Source organism: Aureobasidium melanogenum, assembly GCF_000721775.1.
Source record: "Aureobasidium melanogenum CBS 110374 unplaced genomic scaffold scaffold_3, whole genome shotgun sequence".
NCBI lineage: Eukaryota > Fungi > Ascomycota > Dothideomycetes > Dothideales > Saccotheciaceae > Aureobasidium > Aureobasidium melanogenum.
This window is the reverse complement of record NW_024470055.1, coordinates 834,714-856,563: the sequence shown is the minus strand read 5'-3', so window position 1 is coordinate 856,563 and position 21,850 is coordinate 834,714. Positions and strand designations below refer to the sequence as shown.

The 21,850-nt window shown below is 50.5% G+C and overlaps 8 protein-coding genes across 8 annotated transcripts; 4 read left to right on the top strand and 4 right to left on the bottom strand.

Annotated features, from left to right (window-relative positions):
• Nucleotides 1–116: 116 nt before the first annotated feature.
• On the bottom strand, nt 117–3,411 carry M437DRAFT_72734 (mitochondrial glycine dehydrogenase; the record flags this gene model as incomplete). Its single annotated transcript, XM_041025901.1, has 2 exons — nt 117–205; nt 258–3,411. The coding sequence occupies 2 exons, from the start codon at nt 3,409–3,411 to the stop codon at nt 117–119; spliced, it is 3,243 nt and encodes a 1,080-aa protein (XP_040882905.1).
• A 554-nt stretch (nt 3,412–3,965) lies between these two features.
• Nucleotides 3,966–4,907, bottom strand: M437DRAFT_41432 (uncharacterized protein; the record flags this gene model as incomplete). Its single annotated transcript, XM_041020381.1, has 1 exon — nt 3,966–4,907. The coding sequence occupies one exon, from the start codon at nt 4,905–4,907 to the stop codon at nt 3,966–3,968; it is 942 nt and encodes a 313-aa protein (XP_040882904.1).
• Nucleotides 4,908–5,250: 343 nt separating this feature from the next.
• On the top strand, nt 5,251–5,442 carry M437DRAFT_18408 (uncharacterized protein; the record flags this gene model as incomplete). Its single annotated transcript, XM_041018954.1, has 1 exon — nt 5,251–5,442. A coding segment is annotated over one exon (192 nt), but the record flags the coding sequence as incomplete, so codon positions are not given.
• A 1,177-nt stretch (nt 5,443–6,619) lies between these two features.
• Nucleotides 6,620–8,001, bottom strand: M437DRAFT_81724 (Paf1 complex protein; the record flags this gene model as incomplete). Its single annotated transcript, XM_041027608.1, has 2 exons — nt 6,620–7,686; nt 7,740–8,001. 2 exons carry the CDS (start codon nt 7,999–8,001, stop codon nt 6,620–6,622), a joined length of 1,329 nt encoding a protein of 442 aa, XP_040882902.1.
• A 619-nt stretch (nt 8,002–8,620) lies between these two features.
• Nucleotides 8,621–13,256, top strand: M437DRAFT_63420 (patatin-like serine hydrolase; the record flags this gene model as incomplete). Its single annotated transcript, XM_041024251.1, has 2 exons — nt 8,621–12,519; nt 12,572–13,256. The coding sequence occupies 2 exons, from the start codon at nt 8,621–8,623 to the stop codon at nt 13,254–13,256; spliced, it is 4,584 nt and encodes a 1,527-aa protein (XP_040882901.1).
• Nucleotides 13,257–14,186: 930 nt separating this feature from the next.
• M437DRAFT_63419 (RNI-like protein) lies at nt 14,187–16,119 on the top strand (the record flags this gene model as incomplete). The annotated part of the gene is made up of 2 exons (XM_041024250.1): nt 14,187–14,224; nt 14,280–16,119. 2 exons carry the CDS (start codon nt 14,187–14,189, stop codon nt 16,117–16,119), a joined length of 1,878 nt encoding a protein of 625 aa, XP_040882900.1.
• Nucleotides 16,120–17,476: 1,357 nt separating this feature from the next.
• On the top strand, nt 17,477–19,186 carry M437DRAFT_41429 (aquaporin-like protein; the record flags this gene model as incomplete). Its single annotated transcript, XM_041020380.1, has 1 exon — nt 17,477–19,186. One exon carries the CDS (start codon nt 17,477–17,479, stop codon nt 19,184–19,186), a length of 1,710 nt encoding a protein of 569 aa, XP_040882899.1.
• An 822-nt stretch (nt 19,187–20,008) lies between these two features.
• On the bottom strand, nt 20,009–21,462 carry M437DRAFT_11195 (uncharacterized protein; the record flags this gene model as incomplete). The annotated part of the gene is made up of 5 exons (XM_041018598.1): nt 20,009–20,245; nt 20,399–20,952; nt 21,008–21,154; nt 21,206–21,342; nt 21,392–21,462. Coding segments are annotated over 5 exons (1,146 nt in total), but the record flags the coding sequence as incomplete, so codon positions are not given.
• Between the last annotated feature and the right edge of the window lie 388 nt (nt 21,463–21,850).

Sequence of the window (21,850 nt, the reverse complement as noted above, 5' to 3'; positions counted from 1 at the left end):
AACACCCTCCATATGCAAGAAAAGTGAATTTGCCTCGACTGTATAGTGAGTCGGGCATATGAGGTCGTTGAAGGCCTGTCGCTGAAATTGAATAATCAAACATACGGAAGAAAAGATTAAGTAGGCATGGGTGCTGCAGCACCAGTCATGTCTTCGAAGGTCTCTGCCGGGGCGCAGGTGCAGAAGAGGTTCATGTCTCCGTATGCTAGTTCTCGTTAGTCATGCTTGTCATATTGGGTCATTAGATATCAACTCACCATCGTCAAGTCTGGTGACGCTAGGCCAGAACTTCTTCTCCTTGAGCCAAGGCAAAGGATAAGCTGCTGTCTCACGGTTGTAGGGTCTCGACTCCCAGTCTGAAGTCACAATATCCTTGACACTGTGAGGTGCCATCTTGAGCACGTTTCCTTCTTTGGGTTGCTTGCCTTCCTCAATCAATGTGATTTCCTTGCGGATGGAGATCAGAGCATCACAGAAGCGATCTAGCTCCTCCTTGCTCTCTGACTCTGTGGGCTCAATCATCAGCGTGTTAGCGACGGGCCAGCTCATCGTCGGTGCGTGGAAGCCATAGTCTTGAAGACGCTTCGCAACATCGATAGCTTCAATTCCAGCAGACTCCTTGAACTTGCGGATATCCAAGATGAACTCGTGAGCGCAGCGACCGTTGTCGTTGGTGTAGAGGATAGGGTAATGAGGACGCAGACGAGAAAGAATGTAATTGGCGTTCAGCAATGTGATCTTGGTGGCGTGTGTCAAGCCACGAGCGCCCATCATCTTCACGTATGCCCAACTAATGGGCAAGATGCTGGCACTACCCCAAGGTGCACCACTGATAGGTGCAATGGCTTGCTCGCCACCAGTCTTGACCAAAGGATGGCCAGGCAAGAATGGAGCAAGATGCTCCGCGACACCAATTGGTCCAACACCAGGACCGCCGCCTCCATGAGGAATACAGAAGGTCTTGTGAAGGTTCAAATGACAAACATCAGCACCAATTTCACCAGGCGAACAGAGACCAATCTGTGCGTTCATGTTGGCGCCATCCATGTACACTTGACCGCCATGCTTGTGAACCAGATCGCAGGCCTCCTTGACCTTAGGCTCAAACACACCAAAAGTGCTAGGGTATGTGATCATGATGGCACCAAGCTCATCCTTGTGCTTTTCGCACTTGGCCTTCAAGTCTGCCATGTCAAGGTTTCCGGTGCCGCTCTCACACTTGATGGTCACGACACGCATACCGGCCATGGCTGCACTAGCAGGGTTGGTACCATGAGCAGAGACCGGGATCAGACAAATGTCGCGCTTCTTGCCAGGCTGTTGCTCGAGATACTTGCGAATGACACGCAGACCAGTAAACTCACCCTGAGCACCAGAGTTGGGTTGTAATGACACCGAGTGGAAGCCAGTAATTTCTGCAAGATCGGCTTCGAGTTCATCAATCAGAGTTTTGTAACCCTTGGCTTGCTCCGGAGGGGCGAAGGGATGGATGTTTGAGAATTCCGGCCAGGTGATGGGGATCATCTCGGTTGTGGCGTTGAGTTTCATGGTGCAAGATCCGAGAGGAATCATGGAGTGGACAAGAGAAAGATCCTTTGACTGCAAGTGGTGAATGTAGCGGAGAATATTGGTCTCGGAGTGGTGTGTGTTGAAAACAGGGTGTGTCAAGAATGAGCTCTTTCTGCGGAGCTCGTCAGGTACATGGGAAACGGCCTTGTCTGCTGACAGGCCAAGATCCTTGACAAGGCTGTCTACAGTAAGCCCCGATGATGACTTGGCGGCACCAGAGAGTAGGTCAATGATAGCTTGGAGGTCTTCCTTCTCCACAGTCTCGTCAAGGGTGATACCAATGCGGTTCTCATCGACGACTCTGAGATTAGTCTTGTACTCTTGCTCAGCGAGCTTGGCGAAATCACTAGCCTTGCCAGAAACAGGGCCTCCTGAGATGACAACAGTGTCAAACAATGGGCCAGTAGTCTCAATTGTGTATCCGCACTTCGTAGCAGCTTCGGCAACCACACGAGTAGAGTTGATGACTCTGTGAGCAATAGCCTTCAAGCCCTCAGGTCCGTGGTAAACAGCGTACATGGCACTCATGTTTGCCAACAAGGCCTGTGCAGTGCAAATATTGCTGGTGGCCTTCTCGCGACGAATGTGCTGCTCACGGGTCTGGAGAGCCAAACGAGCGGCGTGGTTTCCTAGTCTGTCCTTGGAGAGACCAATCAGACGACCAGGGATCTTGCGCTTGTGTTGTTCGCTACAGGCGAAGAAGGCAGCATGAGGACCGCCAAAGCCAAATGGCACACCGAATCTCTGAGCATTTCCGAAAGCCACATCCGCACCGAACTCTCCTGGTGGAGTGAGCACGGTCAGAGCGAGCAGATCGGTAGCAACACTGAAAGTTGCCTTGAGCTTGTGTACCTTCTCGGAGAGGTTCTTGAAGTCCTGGACTCCACCAAGAGTGTCAGGATATTGTCCCAAAACACCAACCAAGTCTTCGCCGATCTCTTCCACTCTCTTGCTTCCGTCCTTGAGGATGTCGTCAACCTCAATCTTGATACCGAAACCCTCGGCGCGAGAGGCCAGAACAGCGATAGTTTGAGGGTGGCACAGGTGCGATACAAGGTAGACCTTGTTGGGGCGCTTTTGGCGGGCGGCCGGGAGGGAGTTGATCGACAAAGTCATGGCTTCAGCAGCCGCCGTGGGCTCATCGAGGACAGATGCGTTGGAGATGGGCAGACCAGTGAGATCAGAAACCATAGTCTGGAAGTTAAGCAGGGATTCCAATCTTCCTTGACTGATCTCAGGCTGGTATGGAGTATAACTTGTGTACCATGCAGGGTTCTCGAGGACGTTTCTCTTGATGACCTCTGGCACGCGCGTGCCTGCATAGCCGCATCCAATGTAACTTCTGACCAGCTTGTTTCCGCTAGCAATATCTCGGAGTCTGTCAATCAACTGGCTCTCTGAGAAACCCTCTGAACTCGTCTCTTGACCAGGTTGACCCTTGCTGTTCTTGATCTTGGGCCCTTCAATCTTCAGATCACGAGACGAGAGAATGTCTCCGGGCAAGACTTGGGTAACGAACTCATCCAGTGACTTTGCAGGAGGGTCCAAGGCCTTAAGCATGTCGATGGTATCGTCGGGCGATGGGCCAATGTGCCTACGGGCAAATGTGTCGAGAGGCGCAAAGAGGTTGGATTGAGCATTGCCCTCGCTATCGAGTTGAGTCTCGGCAGCGGTGCTCGAATAGAAAGGTCTGAACTGTGCAGGGCGTACATGCTTGCTAGGTTGGAGGAGTTGTCTTCTAGCAGACAAGTTAAGGCATCGCCTGCTGGTCAGAGAGGTGACAGAGCCTCGGCACAGTGAGGCAGATCGAAGCCTTGCGGCAGCGACCAGTGATTGTTGCATATCGGACTGATCTTGGTCAGGCTGATGTCCCTGTTGGAGGAACGTACAGAGGATACAGAGTCTCTCACCTCTCAGACAGAAGAAATGGAGCAAACAATCGTGTCCACAGAAACGACTGGATGACGCGAGTCTCGGCTTAAGCTTGCTTCACCCGAGTGGTTTGCTCGCAGCAAATCAAAAGAACGACAGCAATGAGATAGATTTGGAAGGAGGAGTCATTGATCTCAGGGACCAAAATTTTTACAAGAAACTCGCCAAATGGCACCACATGCAGCAAGTTGAGCCACCTTACTTTCTTGGTGTTCCTTCGATAAGAACTCTAGTGGCTGAATGTACGAGTAGGGCGCGGAACCCGGGATACGAGTTTCCCGCCCCACGCCCGATGCTAGCCGTGCACGATAAGGAGGGGTCGCGGGGACAATTTACTCGATCATTTTACCCTTGAAAGGAAACCCGGCGCGAACTCGAGAAATCGTCGTATAACAGAAGTCAATTGATCGAAATGCGCTGAGATGGGTATTTGAGGAGCACAGAGAAGAAACAAAATCCAACTTCTAGGAAGAAGCCATATAGTTGCCAATCAGAGGGATATGGCTGTACAGCTCGTCGTACTCGCGGCCAACCCATCCTCCGACTGCACCGCCACGGCCAACAATGCCCATACCGCCAGCTAGCCAGAGTGCACTAACGACAGCACTGACTGCGTTGATCACATACCACCTTCTCTTCCTGTAGAGCTGTCCTTCTGGTCCACTCTGTGTGACTTGCGATGGGGTGAAGTTGAGCCATTTAGCCCAGCCCCAGACAGAGTGCCATACTCCAACAGTGATAAGAGCGCCAAAGCCAACGAAAGATACGGCGGGATGTTTGGCGAAGCCATGCGAGACATAACCCAGGTTGATGCTGCTAGAACCGCCCTCGTACCACAGCGGGATGATTCTGTTGACGAAGGCATGCCCGAAGACCAGTGGTACCAATGCGTATCCTAGCGCACTTGTTCCAGACAACTTTGGCCATGCAACCATGCGTCTGTCTGACCTGTTCTCTGCGCCATATCTCTTGAGGTTTTGCTTGCGACGGTACAAGCGCAGAGCAACACCACTGCCAATGTGGGCAATCAAGGGCAAAGTAACGACAAAAGGTTCGGCGATAGGCGATTGATAGTAAGGGCGAGTAAGCAGGAGATAGCGTTCCGAATTGGCGACAGAGCGCGTGGCAAGCGGGATGAGAGCCGTGTTTGCGACATGGAAAGCAGTGAAGACAGAAAAGGCGTAACTCGAGTATTTGTGGATACGTGTGAGATACCAGACAGGCGAGTGTGCATCCAGGCCTAAGGTAGAGGTCCGTTGGACTGGCTTGATTGTCTCATCATCGAAGGGCGTCTTGTCCGAGGACGAGGGAAAGTACGAGTCTGAGGGGAACTCTTCTTCGATGGGTGAAGGCTCAAGTTCTTGCAGGGAAGGCTCCCGCTCGAGATCGTTGGCGTGCGTGTTCATGTGTGCAGTTACCTTGACTAAAGAAACACCAATGCGCACGAATCAGCGTCGCACATGTCATTGCTTACCAACTTGGAGGTCAAGATCTTATCTCTGTCTGCATCAGCGGATCTATTCACGCCTCGGCTTCGCATGAGCTTTGACTCTTGCTGCGCGACCAATCCTCTGCTTCCATCCTCGTATACAAGACACATCAAACATCTAACATGGGTCCAGTACGTCTTGGTTCTTCGATGACTGAATACCAAACTGACATGGTAGCAGCGATCAACAGTACTGCCCAGTGCACAGGTACACCAAAGCACACCGTCCAACTTCCACAGTCGCTTTCTAATACACATCTCAGACCGAGAGTGCCCGCGAGCTACGCCGCAACTTCTACTGCGACCTTTGCAGCAAAGGCTATGATAGAATCACACAACTCGAAGCCCACGAGAACGGCTATGACCATCAACACCGCAAGCGCATGAAGGAAATGAAGCAAATCACCAGGAACCCCACCGCCGCCGTTCGCAACTCTCGTGCCGAAAAGAAGCGAACAGAAAACTCGGAGATGATCAGTCTGAACTTGAACAAAGGCAAAACAGATGGTGTCAAGAGAGGGTTCAAGGATATTGGGAGTGATGCGAGTCAGGCTGCAAGGTCGACGGCGACATCAGCCATGCCTGATGTTGTTATGAAAGAGGCACCTGTCAAAGAGCAAGCTGAAGTGGAACGGCCGCTGAGATGGGACGACCTAGCGCAACTATCATCCATACTAGATCCAGCAACTCTGCCAACCGCATGGCAGCAGCGAGCTTCAAGCGCGACTCAAGCTTATTTCGCCAACATGGCCGACTCTGAGAAACGAAAAGCATACTTTGACGACGATGAAGATATACTGGACGAAATGGGTATCGCAGATGACGAATGGCATGCCGATGAAGAACAAATCTTGGACGAGATTGACATCGACCAAGACTGGGGAGACTTTATGCAGTCCGATGAGTGGAAGAAGCACAAAGACTCGACCGAGCAAGCGCGGAAAGAGAAGCTTAATCAAGCATGGAAACAAAGACGAGCTTTGCAGCAGTCGGTCTGATCTACTCATGATGCTTAGTCTAGGTTGGGCTTTACTTACATGTGCATTGGCGTTAGGTTAGGGAAGGTCATTATCACAGCATTCGGTCAGGCGTTTGATATTTTGCGGTCACTAAGTGCGTTGAATTCACAATCTGTCCTTCGAGCGCTCAGTTCATACCAAATTCTCTTGTCCCTCAACTGTTATGAGGTGACACCTCTTCAACTATATACACCTCAAGAACCCAGGTTTTAACCGCAATGATGTGAGATGAGGCCAACAGAACAAAACAATGCAGCAAGTGAGATTCGAACTCACGCCTCTACAGCTCCAGTGACCCGACACTCTCCGACCGGGGACGGCCTCGAGAAGGCCACCTTCATGCTTGTGTTTGCAAGACACATTAGTGTAGCATCTTGACCGCTAGACCATCGCTGCTTTCTTTACAAAAAATTCGAGCTGAGGAGACTATAGGCGGAGAGGCAGAAGGTCGTGAATTCGATTCTTTGCTAAGATCGAAAGAATTGGCTGTAAGGCATTATGCATGTGTTCTGATCGCATGTGACTGTTATAGAGAGAGATAGTGGAGAGAGAGCTGGGTATGGCTAATGATGTCTTTTTGATTCTAGAAATTACAACAGCTACCGCCCTCCTACACACTCTCTGTAGTGGGGTCCAGAGCGGCCTGCACATCGGAGCGCATGGCGGCCTCGTCTGAGTTGGGGTCTCTGACGTTGACGTGTAGCACATCAACATGCTCGAGACGGCCTTCTTCAGGAGGTCCAGGTGTCTTACGCTTAGGACGAAGATTGGTTCGCTGTTTCACAGGGTAGAAATAGGCACCCTTTTCGAGACGGTCACTGGCATCGTGCAGTGCAAGAGCAACTGTGTCACCGTACGCATTGTCGGCGTCACCAGCCTGTTGGTATGTTTCGTATTCACGGATACGCTGGAATTGGAAGCAGCTTTCGCCATCTGCTTCGGTGTCGTAAAGTGATGGATCATCATTTTGAGCGTCGTTGGGATCGAACTTGCGTTTGATGCCGCGAACTGAGGTTTCATGCTCTGCCAGGAACAAATCGTAGTCCCATTCAGGAAGCGGCTTAGGCATCGTGGGGTCGGCTTTGTGCGCGGCCATGCGCTCTTCATGCAAGGCAAGGTCTGCACCAAGTGGTCGCAATAGTGCTGTATCGAGGCGCTGGTCATAGGAATCTGACTGAGCAACGGGGTTGGTGCTGAATTTTACGATCTGGTAGTCGCCGGTCAATGGCAGAGCGTCCATATCGGGCAGGAGAGGGTATGCATCCAGAAGAGTCAGGTTGGGCTTGGTAGGGTGTTTTGGCTTCTTCCATGCACTTCTGTCGGCTTCAGTGATGGGAGCACCACGGATGTTCGTCTCGGAGTCGGGGCCAGTGTATGCGTCTTCGGGATAAGCAAGGTCAAAGCCCTTGACAAGTGATCTGATAATGTTGATGGGGTCGTCGCGGTTGACGGGCGGTGCCTTGCGGCGCTTGGGATCATTGCGCACGCGCAGCAGGTCTTTGGAGGTACTCGATTCGAATCTTTGGACAGCGGCGGCGTTGGAAGAGATGTATTCTGTTCTGCGCAGGAAACTGACACCATTGTTCATGGCCGTCGGCTTTCCCAGTGCTGATAGCGGCTTGAGCAATGCTCGATCTTTCGGGTGAAGCATTGGTGGGGGATCCTGGGCCATGATGGCTGCTTCATGTTAGAATAGGCTCGAATGACCGTAAGAGCGACAGTGGACATACCGCTCTCGTCTCCATCAAAGACACCTGGCAGACCGACTAGGTCGATGGGCATTCCAAGCTCAGCATCGGCCTCGATGTTGAGAGGCTGCTCTCGCGCTAACTTCAGAGCATATGAAGCGGATGTGTAGTTGTTCGATGCGATGCCAGTTCCAGGAATGTCGAGGAGCTTTGGCGGGTTCGGAGGTGGTGGTAATGTGTTGGAGTATCTGATGCGCGCAATGTAATCTTGGTGATAGACGCGTTCTGAGCGTCCGGAGGCCATCTCGGGTGCGATGGCCTTGCTGTGGGCTTGACGTGGATTTATGTGATGGCGGTCGAGGATGCCTCTCAAGCAAAGTCGCAGTCAACTTCACTTGCTTGCAGCTGGCATAAAGTCGCGATGCGCCAACGTCTGGAGGAGTTGCTACTGAACGTACACGGAATCTTATTCGACGCCGGCCTATTTCACTAAAGTCTTGTATATAGATGCACGATATAAGCTCGATCCTACAAACCTACGGAAATTACATGACTGGAGCAGTCGCTCTTACTGACATCACAAGGGTCGTTCAATACAATACAATTTTCTAAAGCATTCTCTTTCGAGACGGCAAAAACGAGTAGTAGCGACCCTTGCAACTTCCAACTGCCAATCGCGTATGCCGAATCGAGATGCCAAGACACGTGTCTCAATACCGGACTGTTAGCAACTAGGCCAACTCCTGCTTCTTTATTAAACTATTGTCACTCTGCCTCTTGAATGTGTCAATCCCTTCTCTTCATATGCAATTCGTGATGTCTTGAGTGCCTTTGTCACAAGTACCGAGCAACTACTTGCTCTTACTGGATATCACTTGCAGCAAACCTCTCATTACTAACTTTTAGTGCACATCGCTTCCAAGATGGCTTCGGATGCTTCGAGTGCCCTGCGGGAGGTCATGCAGAATACCACTGTACCTGTCGTGCCATCTCTGCTCCCTGATACCGAGCCGTCTTCTATTGGTTCGACAGCGGCCTTGATCTTGGCTGTCTTCACCATGCTACCCAGCCTTCTCCTGTGGTTCATCGCTTTCTTGACCATTACTTTACCAACATGGTTGTTTACATTTTTGTCTACGAGTCTGACATTGACTGTCAATATGACTACCGTCGTATTGATCTTGATCTTCTTTGTCTCGACTGCTAGTTGGGTCGTCCGCTATCGCTTCTTGAACATGTATTCGCGTCTACCTCCGGAGCCCCAACGCAAAGAACCTCAGGTCGAAGTCTTCCCAGATACTCAAGAGACAGACTCCAAGCAAGGTCTGGCAAACTATCTCGATGAATTTTTGAGTGCCATCAAGGTTTTCGGTTATCTCGAACGTCCCGTGTTCCACGAGCTCACCCGGACCATGCAAACAAGGAAACTTATCGCTGGGGAAACTATTCTGCTGGAAGAGGAGAAAGGCTTTTGCTTGGTTGTGGATGGCTTGGTTCAGATTTTCGTCAAATCGAACAAGGACCGGGAGGAAGATCCATCAACCGGCAGGACCACTCCCGAAGAGACTGGTGTTGATGAAGAAGGACGTATACACGGCAATCAAGGGTACCAATTATTGACCGAGGTCAAAAATGGTGCACCCATGTCTTCGTTGTTCTCCATCTTGTCTCTCTTCACAGAGGATGTCAAGCTGCGTCATGACGAGAAGGATGTCGAAGTAGCCTCAGGCCTACGAGATGGCGGCCAACCTCAGACACCACGATCAATTCGACACAGCGGTACTGCCACTCCTTTGTCGCCTATCGTCAGCCCCAATCTGACTGCTACCGGAGCAGAGCCTCATACAGTTCTTCATGGCCTTGATGCTGCATCCTTTGCTCAGAGCGCAGTACCTGCATTCTCCTTGAATGATCCTAATGAGGCAGGTCCTGAGCCCAAGTCGAGACAGGGCAGCAGCCATAGTAGTCGCAGACAATCTACCAAGCACATATCCGCCCATCCGGACATTGTTGCAAGAGCTTCTGTCGATACCACAATCGCTATCATTCCAGCAACTGCTTTCCGACGACTGACCCGTGTCTACCCAAAAGCAACTTCTCACATCGTTCAAGTCATCCTTACCCGACTTCAACGTGTCACGATGGCGACTGGCCACCAATATCTTGGCCTCACTGGTGAGGTTCTGCGCACCGAGAGGCTCATGGATGGTTACACTGCATACGATCTTCCAGACTTCTTGAAAGGAGATGCCATGGAGAGACTGAAAGGCAAGTTTACCAAAGAGAAGGAGCGTACTGGACCCGAAGAGATCTCCAAGGGAATCGCCCTGCATAACCCTCGTGCTGGGCAAAGAAAGAAGACAGCAACTGGTCTGCGTAAAGAAGCCGTTCTTCATGCGCAAGCTATGCCTAGCAGCCGTCGTGGTGGTGGTGGGAGAAGCGAGTCTATTCACACGCCTACCCGCACTAGCAGACCTGTTCCAGAGCGAGCTCCTCTGTCGCCTGACCCTGGAACAGACAGATCGGGTGTCAGTGCTGGAGATCTGCTGACCAACAACAACAACGTGGCAAGACAAGGTGGTCGCAGGAACATGGCGCCATACTCGTTACCCTTCCAAACTCCGAAACCTCTTGGAAGAGATGCCATGAGCCCTATGGCTAGCAGAAACTTCAACCCATTCGATGCTCATATCAAGACTATGCGTCGTCAAGACTCGGTGGACGAAGACATGATCTTCAGAGAATCCATCCTCGACTGTATGTTCAAGGCCATTGGACTCACTAACACGAAAGACGGACTTTCAAAAGTGGACTCTCTACCACAATCACCCAAACTTGTTTCTTATGACTCCAAACGACAGAAAGCTGTCTTCAACAATGCGTTTGGCTTCATTGATCCATTCGATCCCAATGATGGCGAAACCGAGTCCGTTGCGTCAACGGCTTTCAGCGCGACTGGCAACATGAACATCTTAGAAGACATGAAAGAGGAAGTTGAGATTGTTTTCTTCCCAAAAGGCTCTGTTCTTGTCGAACAAGGCGAGCGCAACCCTGGACTTTACTATGTCATCGATGGCTTCCTTGATGTCAGTGTGCCTCTCGAGGAGTCCGAGGCTGCAGAGTCCAATATCTTTGGTACCTCCGCTGATGCTGACTTGGACGGCGAGCCTCAAACTATTAGATCATCGGGAGGCAGAAACATAGGCAGTGTTCGAAGACCCAGCTCTCTCTCGCTCAACCCGAAGCCACCCAATAAACCACGCAAGAGAAAACAAAAAAGTCTCTTCTTGACCAAGCCCGGCGGACTGGCTGGTTACCTCGGAACTGTCTCCTCATACCGCTCGTTCATCGATGTTACCGCCAAGACGGACGTCTATGTGGGCTTCCTCCCAAGAGCAGCTGTAGAGAAGATCGTGGAAAGATTCCCAATTGTGCTACTTACCATAGCCAAACGTCTCACTACCCTGCTTCCGAAGCTCATCTTGCACATTGACTTTGCTCTGGAATGGGTTCAGGTAAATGCTGGCCAAGTCATCTACAACCAGAAAGAAGAGAGCGATGCCATCTATATTGTGCTCAACGGCAGATTGAGAGCAATCCAAGAGGGACCTGACGACAAGATGAGAGTTATTGGTGAATACGGTCAAGGCGACAGTGTGGGTGAGCTTGAAGTCTTGACCGAATCTACAAGACCAGGAACACTATTGGCCATTCGTGATACGGAGCTTGCAAAGTTCCCCAAGTCACTCTTCAACAGTCTTGCCCACGAACATCCTGGCATCACGATGAAAATCTCCAAAATCATCGCATCTCGCATGCGCGCGCTGATTGAGGATCCCACTTCAGAGCACGGCAAGGATACAAGCAGGATTGCGACTCGTAATAAGGCCTCATCGACTACGAACCTGCGCACTGTTGCAATTCTGCCTGTTACAGGGGGCGTGCCTGTAGTCGAGTTTGGTCACCGCTTGCTCAATGCTTTGAACCAGATTGGTGCTACACCACAGAGAGCCACTTCGCTAAACCAGGCGGCCATTTTAAACCATCTTGGCAGACATGCATTCACCAAGATGGGCAAACTGAAGCTGTCCCAGTACTTGGCTGATCTTGAAGAGAAGTTTGCACTGGTCTTGTATGTTGCTGACACTAACGTCAAGTCGCCCTGGACGCAAACCTGTATTAGTCAGGCAGATTGCATCCTTCTTGTGGGTCTAGCAGAAGGGTCACCTGCCATCGGCGAGTACGAACGCTTCCTTCTCACGACGAAGACCACGGCGAGAAAGGAGCTCGTCTTGTTACACGCCGAGAGATATTGCCATCCTGGTCTCACACGCAAGTGGCTGAGGGATCGTTCGTGGATCAATGGAAGTCATCACCATATTCACATGTCATTCCGTGACAATGTTGAGCCAGTTCATCCTCAGGTCAGAAGATTTAGTACTGCCATCAAACAGCGTGTCCAGGTCATCCAGGCCGAGATTCAAAAGTACACTTCAAGGAAGGTACGACAGACGCCTTTGTATTCAGCCGAAACTCCGTTCAAGGGTGATTTCCATCGCCTGGCTCGCCGTCTTCTTGGCAAGTCTGTTGGCCTCGTGCTTGGTGGAGGTGGTGCCAGAGGTATTGCTCATGTGGGTATTATCAAAGCGATGGAAGAAGCTGGAATCCCTATCGACATTGTTGGAGGAACATCAATTGGTTCGTTCATAGGTGCACTCTATGCATGGGACGCCGATGTGGTTCCCATGTATGGTCGAGCCAAGAAGTTTTCAGGAAGGATGGGTAGTATGTGGAGATTTGCTCTGGACTTGACCTATCCATCGTACGTTACCCTGCTTACAATTTGTGAAAAACTGCTAACTGAATGATCACAGCGCGTCCTACACTACCGGCCACGAGTTCAATCGTGGTATCTTCAAGACATTCGGTGACTCTCAGATTGAAGACTTCTGGCTTGAGTACTACTGCAACACCACAAACATCACCAAGTCACGATCTGAGATTCATACTAGTGGCTACGCTTGGCGCTATGTTCGTGCCTCTATGTCCCTCGCTGGTCTCCTACCTCCACTTTGTGACGAAGGCAACATGCTGCTTGACGGTGGTTACGTTGACAACTTGACCGTCGCCCACATGAAATCGCTTGGTGCAGATGTCATCTTCGCTGTCGATGTCGGAGCAATCGACGACGATAATCCTCAAGCCTATGGTGATTCACTTTCTGGATTCTGGGCTTCTTTCAATCGTTGGAACCCATTCTCTTCATACCCCAACCCTCCTACCCTTTCTGAAATTCAAGCTCGCCTAGCATATGTGTCTAGTATTGATGCGCTTGAGCGTGCCAAGACCACACCTGGATGCTTGTATCTTCGTCCGCCAATCGATGGATATGGTACACTCGAATTCGCCAAGTTTGACGAGATCTACCAGGTTGGTTACAAGTACGGACAGGAGTTCTTGGCTAAGCTGAGGGAAGAGGGTGTTCTGCCAGTGATGGAAGAGACCGAGGAGAGGAAGAACTTGAGAAGAACCATGGCGCCCCGACGTGCGAGTATCTAAACTTGCTGCGTGTGCGATTCTGGTGGCGATGCAGGTGAAATTCCCTGCAAGCCGTGTATCACTCAACATAGTGGTGGCAACAGACAATGAATTTGAACCTCTTTGTCAAGGCAAAGCATAAATAACAATATCCCTCTGCCTCAAATATTGTGACACTGGCATTCGTTCTACTATACTAATTTCATTTGATGTTTGATGTGCCAAAGACAAGGGGTGTGGGAAGCGATGATCAACGGGAAAATTGAGTATCTGCACGAATAGAAAGCGGAAGTAACGATAATGCTTCCTTCCAAGCAGCAGTGTACTCCGAACTCATGTCCTAGGTGACACAATATATCAAGAAGCTATACACAAATTCTTGAAATGACTAGATATAGCTGGAGCTAATGACATTAGTGCTACATTGTTGTTGCTCATGAGGACAGGGTGCTCGTGCTCGCAAGTCACGGATTTATGATAACGATAAGCACAAACGCCGATCAACATGTGAAACGCCACCCTCTCGCGTCTGCCTGGCCCGAACATTCTTTCTCACACGAGGAAACAACTCTGCCCAACACTCTCTTTCACTCTGTGGCAGCAGGCTGCTTTGACTCTCACAACCATCGCACTTCAGCCTTGTGCTCTCCAAATCCTAGATCTCAAACCGCGTTTTCAGCTCCGCTTTCACACTTACGTCCATTACATTTTCGCCTCTTGTTTCCGAGATCCTGGTTTTGAGATCCTTGTTCTGAGGTTTCCTGTTTTCAGCTCCGCTTTCACACTCACGTCCATTACGCTTTCACCTTCTGCTCTCCAGATCCTCGTTGTCTTCGGAATCCTCTTGCCCAGATCCTGGCGCCCAACTCCGACACTCTTTGTCACCCTCAGACCACTTAGACTCAGCCAAAGCGCCTCTCACAACTCGCCTCTCATACAACACAAAACACCATGTCGGGAAGACGTAATGGCAATCGCATTCGCGGCCCGTCAGTAGTGTCGCTCTTCTCTAGTTCTTGTGCAGCAACTGACCATGCTTCCTAGACAATCTGCCTTGACCGATTTCCTGTCTTCACACAACATCTCGGCTCAACAGATTCGTGATGACTACGAACGCCGCGTGCGCGAAGCAGCTCAGCAAGAAAACGCTGGTGAAGGCACCTCGAACGCACCACCTCCAAACGATCCAGACGCCGAAGCCGCTGCCGCATTAGCTGCAGAGGAAGCCGCAGATGCTGCCGTCGAGAAGTCCAAGAAGAGAAAGAGAAAGGAAGCAGCTGCTATTGAGAAGATCAAGAAGGCAAAGGGTGCCAAAGGTGGAAAGAAAAAGAAGAAGCCCGCCAACAGCGACGATGAGGATGATGAGGACTTCGACATTGGTAACGCCATGTACGTGAAAGCTCCTCCTATGCCCGGTCAATTCGAGAATTGCGAAATCTGCAGCAAGCGTTTCACCGTCACACCTTACAGCAAGACTGGTCCTGATGGAGGTCTGGTCTGTACACCTTGTGGCAAGGAGCTCGCCAAAGAGGGAGATGCGACAGCAGGAAAGAAGACGAGAAAGGCACCAGCTGGTAGAAAGAGACGGCAGGTGGAGAGCGAGCGCTTGAACGGTATCGCTGTTGGTGGTGCAAAGTCACTGCAGCAGCTCTGCATTGAGAAGGTCGCTCAATATCATGAAGATGTTGACGAGCTGGGCGAACTGCCCGAACCTGTCATGCTACGCTTGGCCGAGATCTTCGCAAAGAAGCGCGTCCTGAACCCAAAAACACTCAAGCTCTTCGTGCGACCTGATTCGGATGTTGTCTGCATCCACGATGCCGCTTACCTCGAGGTCGAGGACTACCAGGGCATTTGCGCTGTGGCTCCTGGACTCAAGAAGCTCGTCATTCGAAACGCTTGTCAGCTCAAGGACGAAGCCATTGAATACATGATGGAGAAGTGCGACTCGATAAACTTCATTCAGTTCTATGCTGCCAACCTGGTGTCTGATGGGATGTGGCGCAAGCTCTTCCAGCGATACGGCAAGCAACTGAGCACAGTCAAGCTCTCATGGTTGGATGCCTCATTCAACGACGACACTGTCCGCGAACTGGTTCAGAACTGCCCAAATCTCGTCCGCCTCAAGCTCAAGCTCTGCCGCAAGCTCACCGAAGAGTCCATCATCGCTCTTGCTGGTCTGACCAATCTTGAGCGTTTGTCGCTGCAGACTGGTGCCCAGCCATCGCCCGAGGCTGTCATCAACCTCGTCAAATCGGTCGGCCCCAAACTGCGCACGCTTTCCTTTGAAGACTTCCTTGATCTCGACGATGCAGTTCTCGCTCAGATCAAGGAGTCCTGCAACAAGCTGGAAAAATTCCGTCTACAGATGAATGATGTCGCCAGCGACGCTGCTTACGCCAATCTCTTCACCAACTGGAAGAACCCACCCCTTACATTTGCCGACTTCAGCGGAACTCGCGATGTCGACAACAGCAACCCTCAAGGACCCGAAGAAGCTATCGGCTTGGCTTCTGCTGGTTTCAAAGCTCTCATGGCACACTCTGGCTCAGCTCTACGCACTCTCGACATCGCCTCATGCCGACACATCAGTCTGCAAGCTTTCCTAGATGTTTTCGGCAGCGGTATCAAGTACCCTAATCTTGAGACTATCAACTTGAGCTTCTGCAGTGCTGCTGACACATCCGTGGTCGCTGGTGTGTTCCAGAGTTGTCCTGCCATCAAGAAGGTCATTGCCTTTGGCTGTTTCGATGTCACTGATGTCGTTGTCCCTCGAGGTATTGCTTTGATCGGTGTACCCAAGGCTCAGGACGCTATCGAGCAGATCGGTACTGGCATCGATGTCGCTGAAGCTCTGAGCCGCATGATTGATGTCGGTGCTTGAGGATACCTCGGCATGATCCTTCGAGGCTTCTGTTTCACGACTCTCCTAATTTGCTTTCTCTTGCATCATTTGTTCTGTATCGTCATTTTAGCATGGAGTTCTGGTGGCTTTTCTGGTTTATTCGTTCCAGATAGAAAGGGGACTGCTACATCAAGCAGTGGGGGTGGCTTTCATGATGAAGAATGATCCTTTTGCGATCACTAAATAATGCGCTTTTTTCACAATAAAGTCTACAGTATTTTTGTGCTTAGATGCGGGTTCTCACTGCTAATCATTGACATTTCGAGTTCGTCTTGCGAGTCTTATCTATCTCTAGCCGTGACAGCCGTGATGGACATTCAATTCTACTTATTAGGCATTGGGCCATTTTTAGATCTCGGAGACAGTCGGACTGTTGAGTGAGGGCAAAGATTGAGGGAACAAAGATGCGTCTACATGGCTGGACAACCAGAGCATGTGCAAGAAACGTGTAGCACAAACTCCTATATTGCATTAGCTGTATTTAATGGTCAACAGATGAGTTGCCTTTGCTAGTGAGTATTTTTAGACTGGTCGTTGCTTCCGAAGGTGACCTGTTCGCAAAAACTGCCCTCTACGTCACCGAAAGCTTGTTCCTGCGGCGCACCTGCCGATCAGGGTCAACACGGACTTTTCTCCCACCTCAACTGTCTTTGACGATAGAGTGAACGAATCATCTTTGATGACTTTCGTGTCACCCCAAATCGGGTCTTTGTGCACTAAGAGTGTCAATGTGATAGGTCCAGAAGCAGAACTCGCAATGCCGAGTTGCAGTTGGCGCGGCGTTCATGAAGATCAGGGGGATGCAAATCTCCTGATGTCTTTCAACTTGTGCAACCAGTATTCATGTTCGGATGGGGCGGCTCCGTTATATACGCGTCCTACAGATTGGAGGGGCCCAACCTGATGGCGGCAAGATTCGTCATTGGCTGTCCTGTGTATAGTATCTCATTTCTGGCTCCTGCTATTGCTTCCTTAAACTGTGTTTTCCCAGTACATAATACTTTCGTCGCCGAGACCCCTTGAACCTTCGAGGACGTATACTCCTCTTTCACAGACCCTGGTTTTCTTAGCGAGTTGATGAGAGTAGCTGTCAACACACATAGCAGCCATGGACCGATCATCTGATGATCGTGGCCGTCGCCTGCGTTCGACTGTGAGTTTACCCGATCACTAGTTTGACGCAATTAGCTGATGTTTCCAAAAGTCCTCCATTCAACAAGACAACCTCGATGTTACTTCACCAAGCAGACAAAGCAACAATGAGGACTTACCGCCCCTTAACCCAGCCATCAACCGAGTCCGGACATTCAATCAAGCGGAATCATCACCCGTCAGTATGGGTATCCGCCGCCGGGGCACTACAACGAGTTTTCGGCCACGAAACAGATCTCTGGTCCGAAGGGCCACTGGAACGAGTTATGGAAATGAGGAACCTTTTAGTCTTGCTGGACCACAAGATGTTGTCGCCGTCGCCCACCAACATGTGCCTTACGTGGACCCAGGATATGCTCAACTGAACCCGGCATACACCCAACCTATGCATTCCAAGCCGGTATGGTCGTTGGCAAAGCCCTTGCCTAGGGTTGTGAGACCTGGCATGGTGCCCACAGCTAGCGAGATCAACACCATCAACCAGCAAGTGGATAATTCTGAGATCACTGAGGGCGATGTCGAACAAGGACCGGAACCCACACTTCGTCTTGGACGCGTATCTGACAAACTTCAAGCTGTTCGAGCAGAACGAGAACGCCGGTTCGTGGAAGGCCGATCTGGATCTAAGAGGGTTGGAAGGTCTAGAGCAGATTCTTCATCCTCAATGCACTCGCAACCCCAACCCCTTCGTCCTGAGACCAGTGCTCAACAAGGCAGTACTAATGTCGATGTCCTGCCCGATGTGGCCGAAGAACAAGAACCTGGCGACCATGAGCAATTCCCGGAGTATGACGAAACCTTCGACCCTGCTCAAGCTTACCGTCCAGCCTACCGCCCGACCTACGAGTTTGATGACAGCTTTTCTGCACAGACAGCCCTGGATAATGCTCCTGATGATGATGATCTCACCCTTACCAACGACAACGCCCTCGAAGATGAAGTTTACAATGCTCATACCCATTGGAGTGTTGTCCGCCACCGCTTCCGTCAAGAACTTGCAGAGTTCCTTGCTGTCATCGTCCAATTGACCTTAGGTTTCTGCGCCGACTTATCCATCACCCTTGGAGGCGAGGCGGCAAACAACGCCATCTTCGGCGATCTAGCCTGGGGCTTTTCTACCATGATCGGGATTTATATTGCTGGAGGTCCTTCAGGTGCTCATCTCAACCCCGTCATCACAATTGTCCTGTATATTTTCCGCGGCTTCCCTAAACGACAAATCGGAGGTTACATTCTTGCTCAACTACTCGGCGCTTTCATCTCTGGGTTTATCGCATATGGCATTTTCTCGACGCAGATCCACGCTTATCTCGCTTCTCCTGCCGATGGACTTACGGAGAGGGAAGCTACTATGAACATTCTTAACGCCTTCCTCACTGGTTTGCGCAATGACAATGTCAATCTAGTGACTGGCTACTTTACCGAGTTCGTGGCCACGGCGTTCCTGGCACTTGTTGTTCTTGCCCTCGGTGATGACACAAACACACCTCCTGGTGCTGGCATGACAGCTCTCATCCTCGGCTTCGTAATTTGTATCTTGCTGCAGGCATTCGGCAGTACCACTGGAGCAGCATTAAACTCTACCCGTGATTTGGGACCAAGATTGGCTCTCTACGCTTTAGGCTTCAACCCATCGTTGGTCTGGAAAGACAACTGGTGGCTCTGGGGTCCTTGGCTGGCGTGCATCCCCGGCGGCATCGTCGGTGCCACATTATACGATATTTGCATCTTTACTGGTGGAGAGAGTCCTATCAATTACCCCAGAAAGAGAGTTTGGAGAGCTGGACACAAAGCAAAGAAGAAGTGGGCTAGAAGACTTAGGCCTTGGAAGAAGGGCAAGGGCAAACAAGCCAAGGAGGAGCAAGCACAAGAGGCAGGGCAACAGAAACCGTAGATTTGATTTTGCTTTTGTTCATTGGACTTTCTGCATAGATTATAGAACTTATAGATTTACAGATGATACAGGCTATAGAAGAATTATAGATGGACTACTAGATTCGTTCCGGCATATCTCGTTATAATAACATCCGTCCACTCGGATCCACCTGCCAATGCAAACTTGTACACTGACAACGACAGGAGAAAAAAGAGTCTATAGCTATGCGATGAAGCACTGACCCTGTGCCTGGTTCAAATATCCATGACAGCCTAAGTCTGGCAAAAGCTCAACGAATGAATGTACAGACTCCAAGGCGGCAAGACAAAAAAAAAAAAAGCTCGTGTCCAGTTCCACCTCAGCGCCGGTAAAAAGATCCTGACAGGTGGCGACGAATTGCATAGTAGATAGCAAGGTATGATGCAGAAGCAGATGAGCATCGTAGTTTCAGTAAAAGGTCGTCCAGCTTGAGAGAAGGCCGCGTGCATTGATGATCACATGGAGACGTTCTTCAAAGCGGATGAGCCAATGTTTCACTCTTCTTCAAGAGCCAGAAGGCCCGTATCATGGCTGGGTGTTCGGGTCAGTCGAGCTTCTCGATCTCTCTAACATGTCTCTGAAGGGGACGTGAGCTAGAGTTGGTACTTCAAGAGTATCTCTTCGAGCTTGAGTTGTTATCGCTGGAGTAGCAAATGGAGGGGCTGTGATCGGATCTTGACTGTCGATTGATCTTGCTCCCATCGAATCAGACCGTGACCGCCGCTGTGCATAATCATGCGAAGATGGAAGAGGAGCTTGCATATCTGAAGCACGACTATCAGATCTGGACAGACGTCCTGAATTGTATCGTCGCTCTGTATCCATCAATCCTTCGGCTCGGAACTGTTCTCCTGGTATCGTCGGATATGTATTGGCATCACGTCTGAATGAAGATGTGTCGAATTGACCGTGGCCTGGAGTGCCCATGTAGTCGCCTATCTTGCTCATGAGCTGAGCGACTTTGCGACGACCTCCTCTGTCTGTTGGGATTGTACTAGCCATACTGCGTTGAGTACTGACGTGTGTCAAAGCATTAGACTTTTTCCTGCTGTGGTTGGAGTCGTGGGTATCTGGTCGAACACTTCCATGACAAGAAGAGTTGGAAATGGAGTTTTCGTCCGTGCTGTCGTGAGGCTGGCCAGAGTCTGAATCAATTTCTGGTTCCGCAGATGCTGTTGTCAAATATACAACGAGCGATCCCATTATAGCGAGTCCTGTACCAACGATTGGCGCCCACTGACCAATACTTGCTATGGGTTCGGTTTGATATCTCACTTGCCGACTGAACAAGTTTATCTCGCCAAGGATCAGGATAACTACCACGGCAAGACCAAACAATGGCGCCTCAATGACATTGAGAAAACGTTTGATCAGGCTGTTAATAGCCTTGACTTGCTTCTCTTCCGGATCCGGGGGCTTCTCAGTTTCCGCTGCAAAGCGTGACTTCCAGTTGATCTCGAGAATCTTGTTCCACATGGAAATGAGCGTCAGGATAGCTGGAATGCAACAAGCAGCGCAAAGGAGCGTCACGGTGCCGAAGGTCAACAAAGTCGGAGCTGGTATCACATATATGTTGTTTGCAGCATCCTTGCGCATTGGAGAGAAAGGCCCGTCATCTACAGAGCATCTCAAGGTACAGTTAGTTGTCTCATAGTCGAAGTTCGCTAGAGAGATAAGACTTCCGTTGCTGGATTTGCAAATTTGAGACTTGGTGCGAAAGAATTCAACAGCAAGACTCAGCAGACCTTGACGAGCGTTAGCACTCTGACGACATGTCATGGACAAAACAAGTCCTCCTACCAGAAAGGATCAGAACTGTCCAAAGAAATATGATATTTCGACCAGGGTCCATAAAGTATGTCCGTGAATTCTTGACGGTCGCTGGAGCTGCTAGAATGCCTAAGGAGCATAATTGAAAGGCTCCATAGATGTCCATATCTACGGCACCTACAGACCTTAGCTGGACAAGTCGTGTTGATCACAAAGCAGTCAACTTACCATCGACATGTAAAGCTGCAAGTGTTATACCATGGAGGGCAGCGACAGCAGGAAAGAGCAGTACGGCAGCCAAACAGGCATCTTTTATCCAATCCGCCTTTTTGCCAAAGACGCACAGAAAGACGAGAACATAGTAACTTCGTTGATTAGTGATGTATTCTCGACTTTTGGAGTAGTCACACTTACAGCACTCTTGACCCCGGACCGTACTGTCCACTAACTGGCCAAGCACATACTACAGGCAGTCCAGGACCTGAGCCGTCTGCTGTCGTCACGTTTCGTGAGAGTAGTTCTCCAATCGGGAATATCGTTGAGATGGGCGGCATGGCCAAGAATGGGTGACGCCGCCGAGGGAGGGCCGACACTCGTGTGGTTGAAGGTCGGCTAATTACTCCGCTTCCAGAAGAATATAACAAGCTCTCGAACGAAAACGATGATGTCCATCAAGGATATTGGAGGTGAAGAAAATCGCGGTTGAAACGATGATTGAATCCCATCTTCAAATGAGGCGCTGCGCCTTCGGGGCGTGGACAACTGGCTCGGGTACTTAGGCACTTTATGGCTGCCTTCTTTTCTGGGCGAAGGAAGGAAGGTACCCAAAGCGAGGCTGAGGCGCGGGGTCAAGACGATCCTCACCGGTTCCCT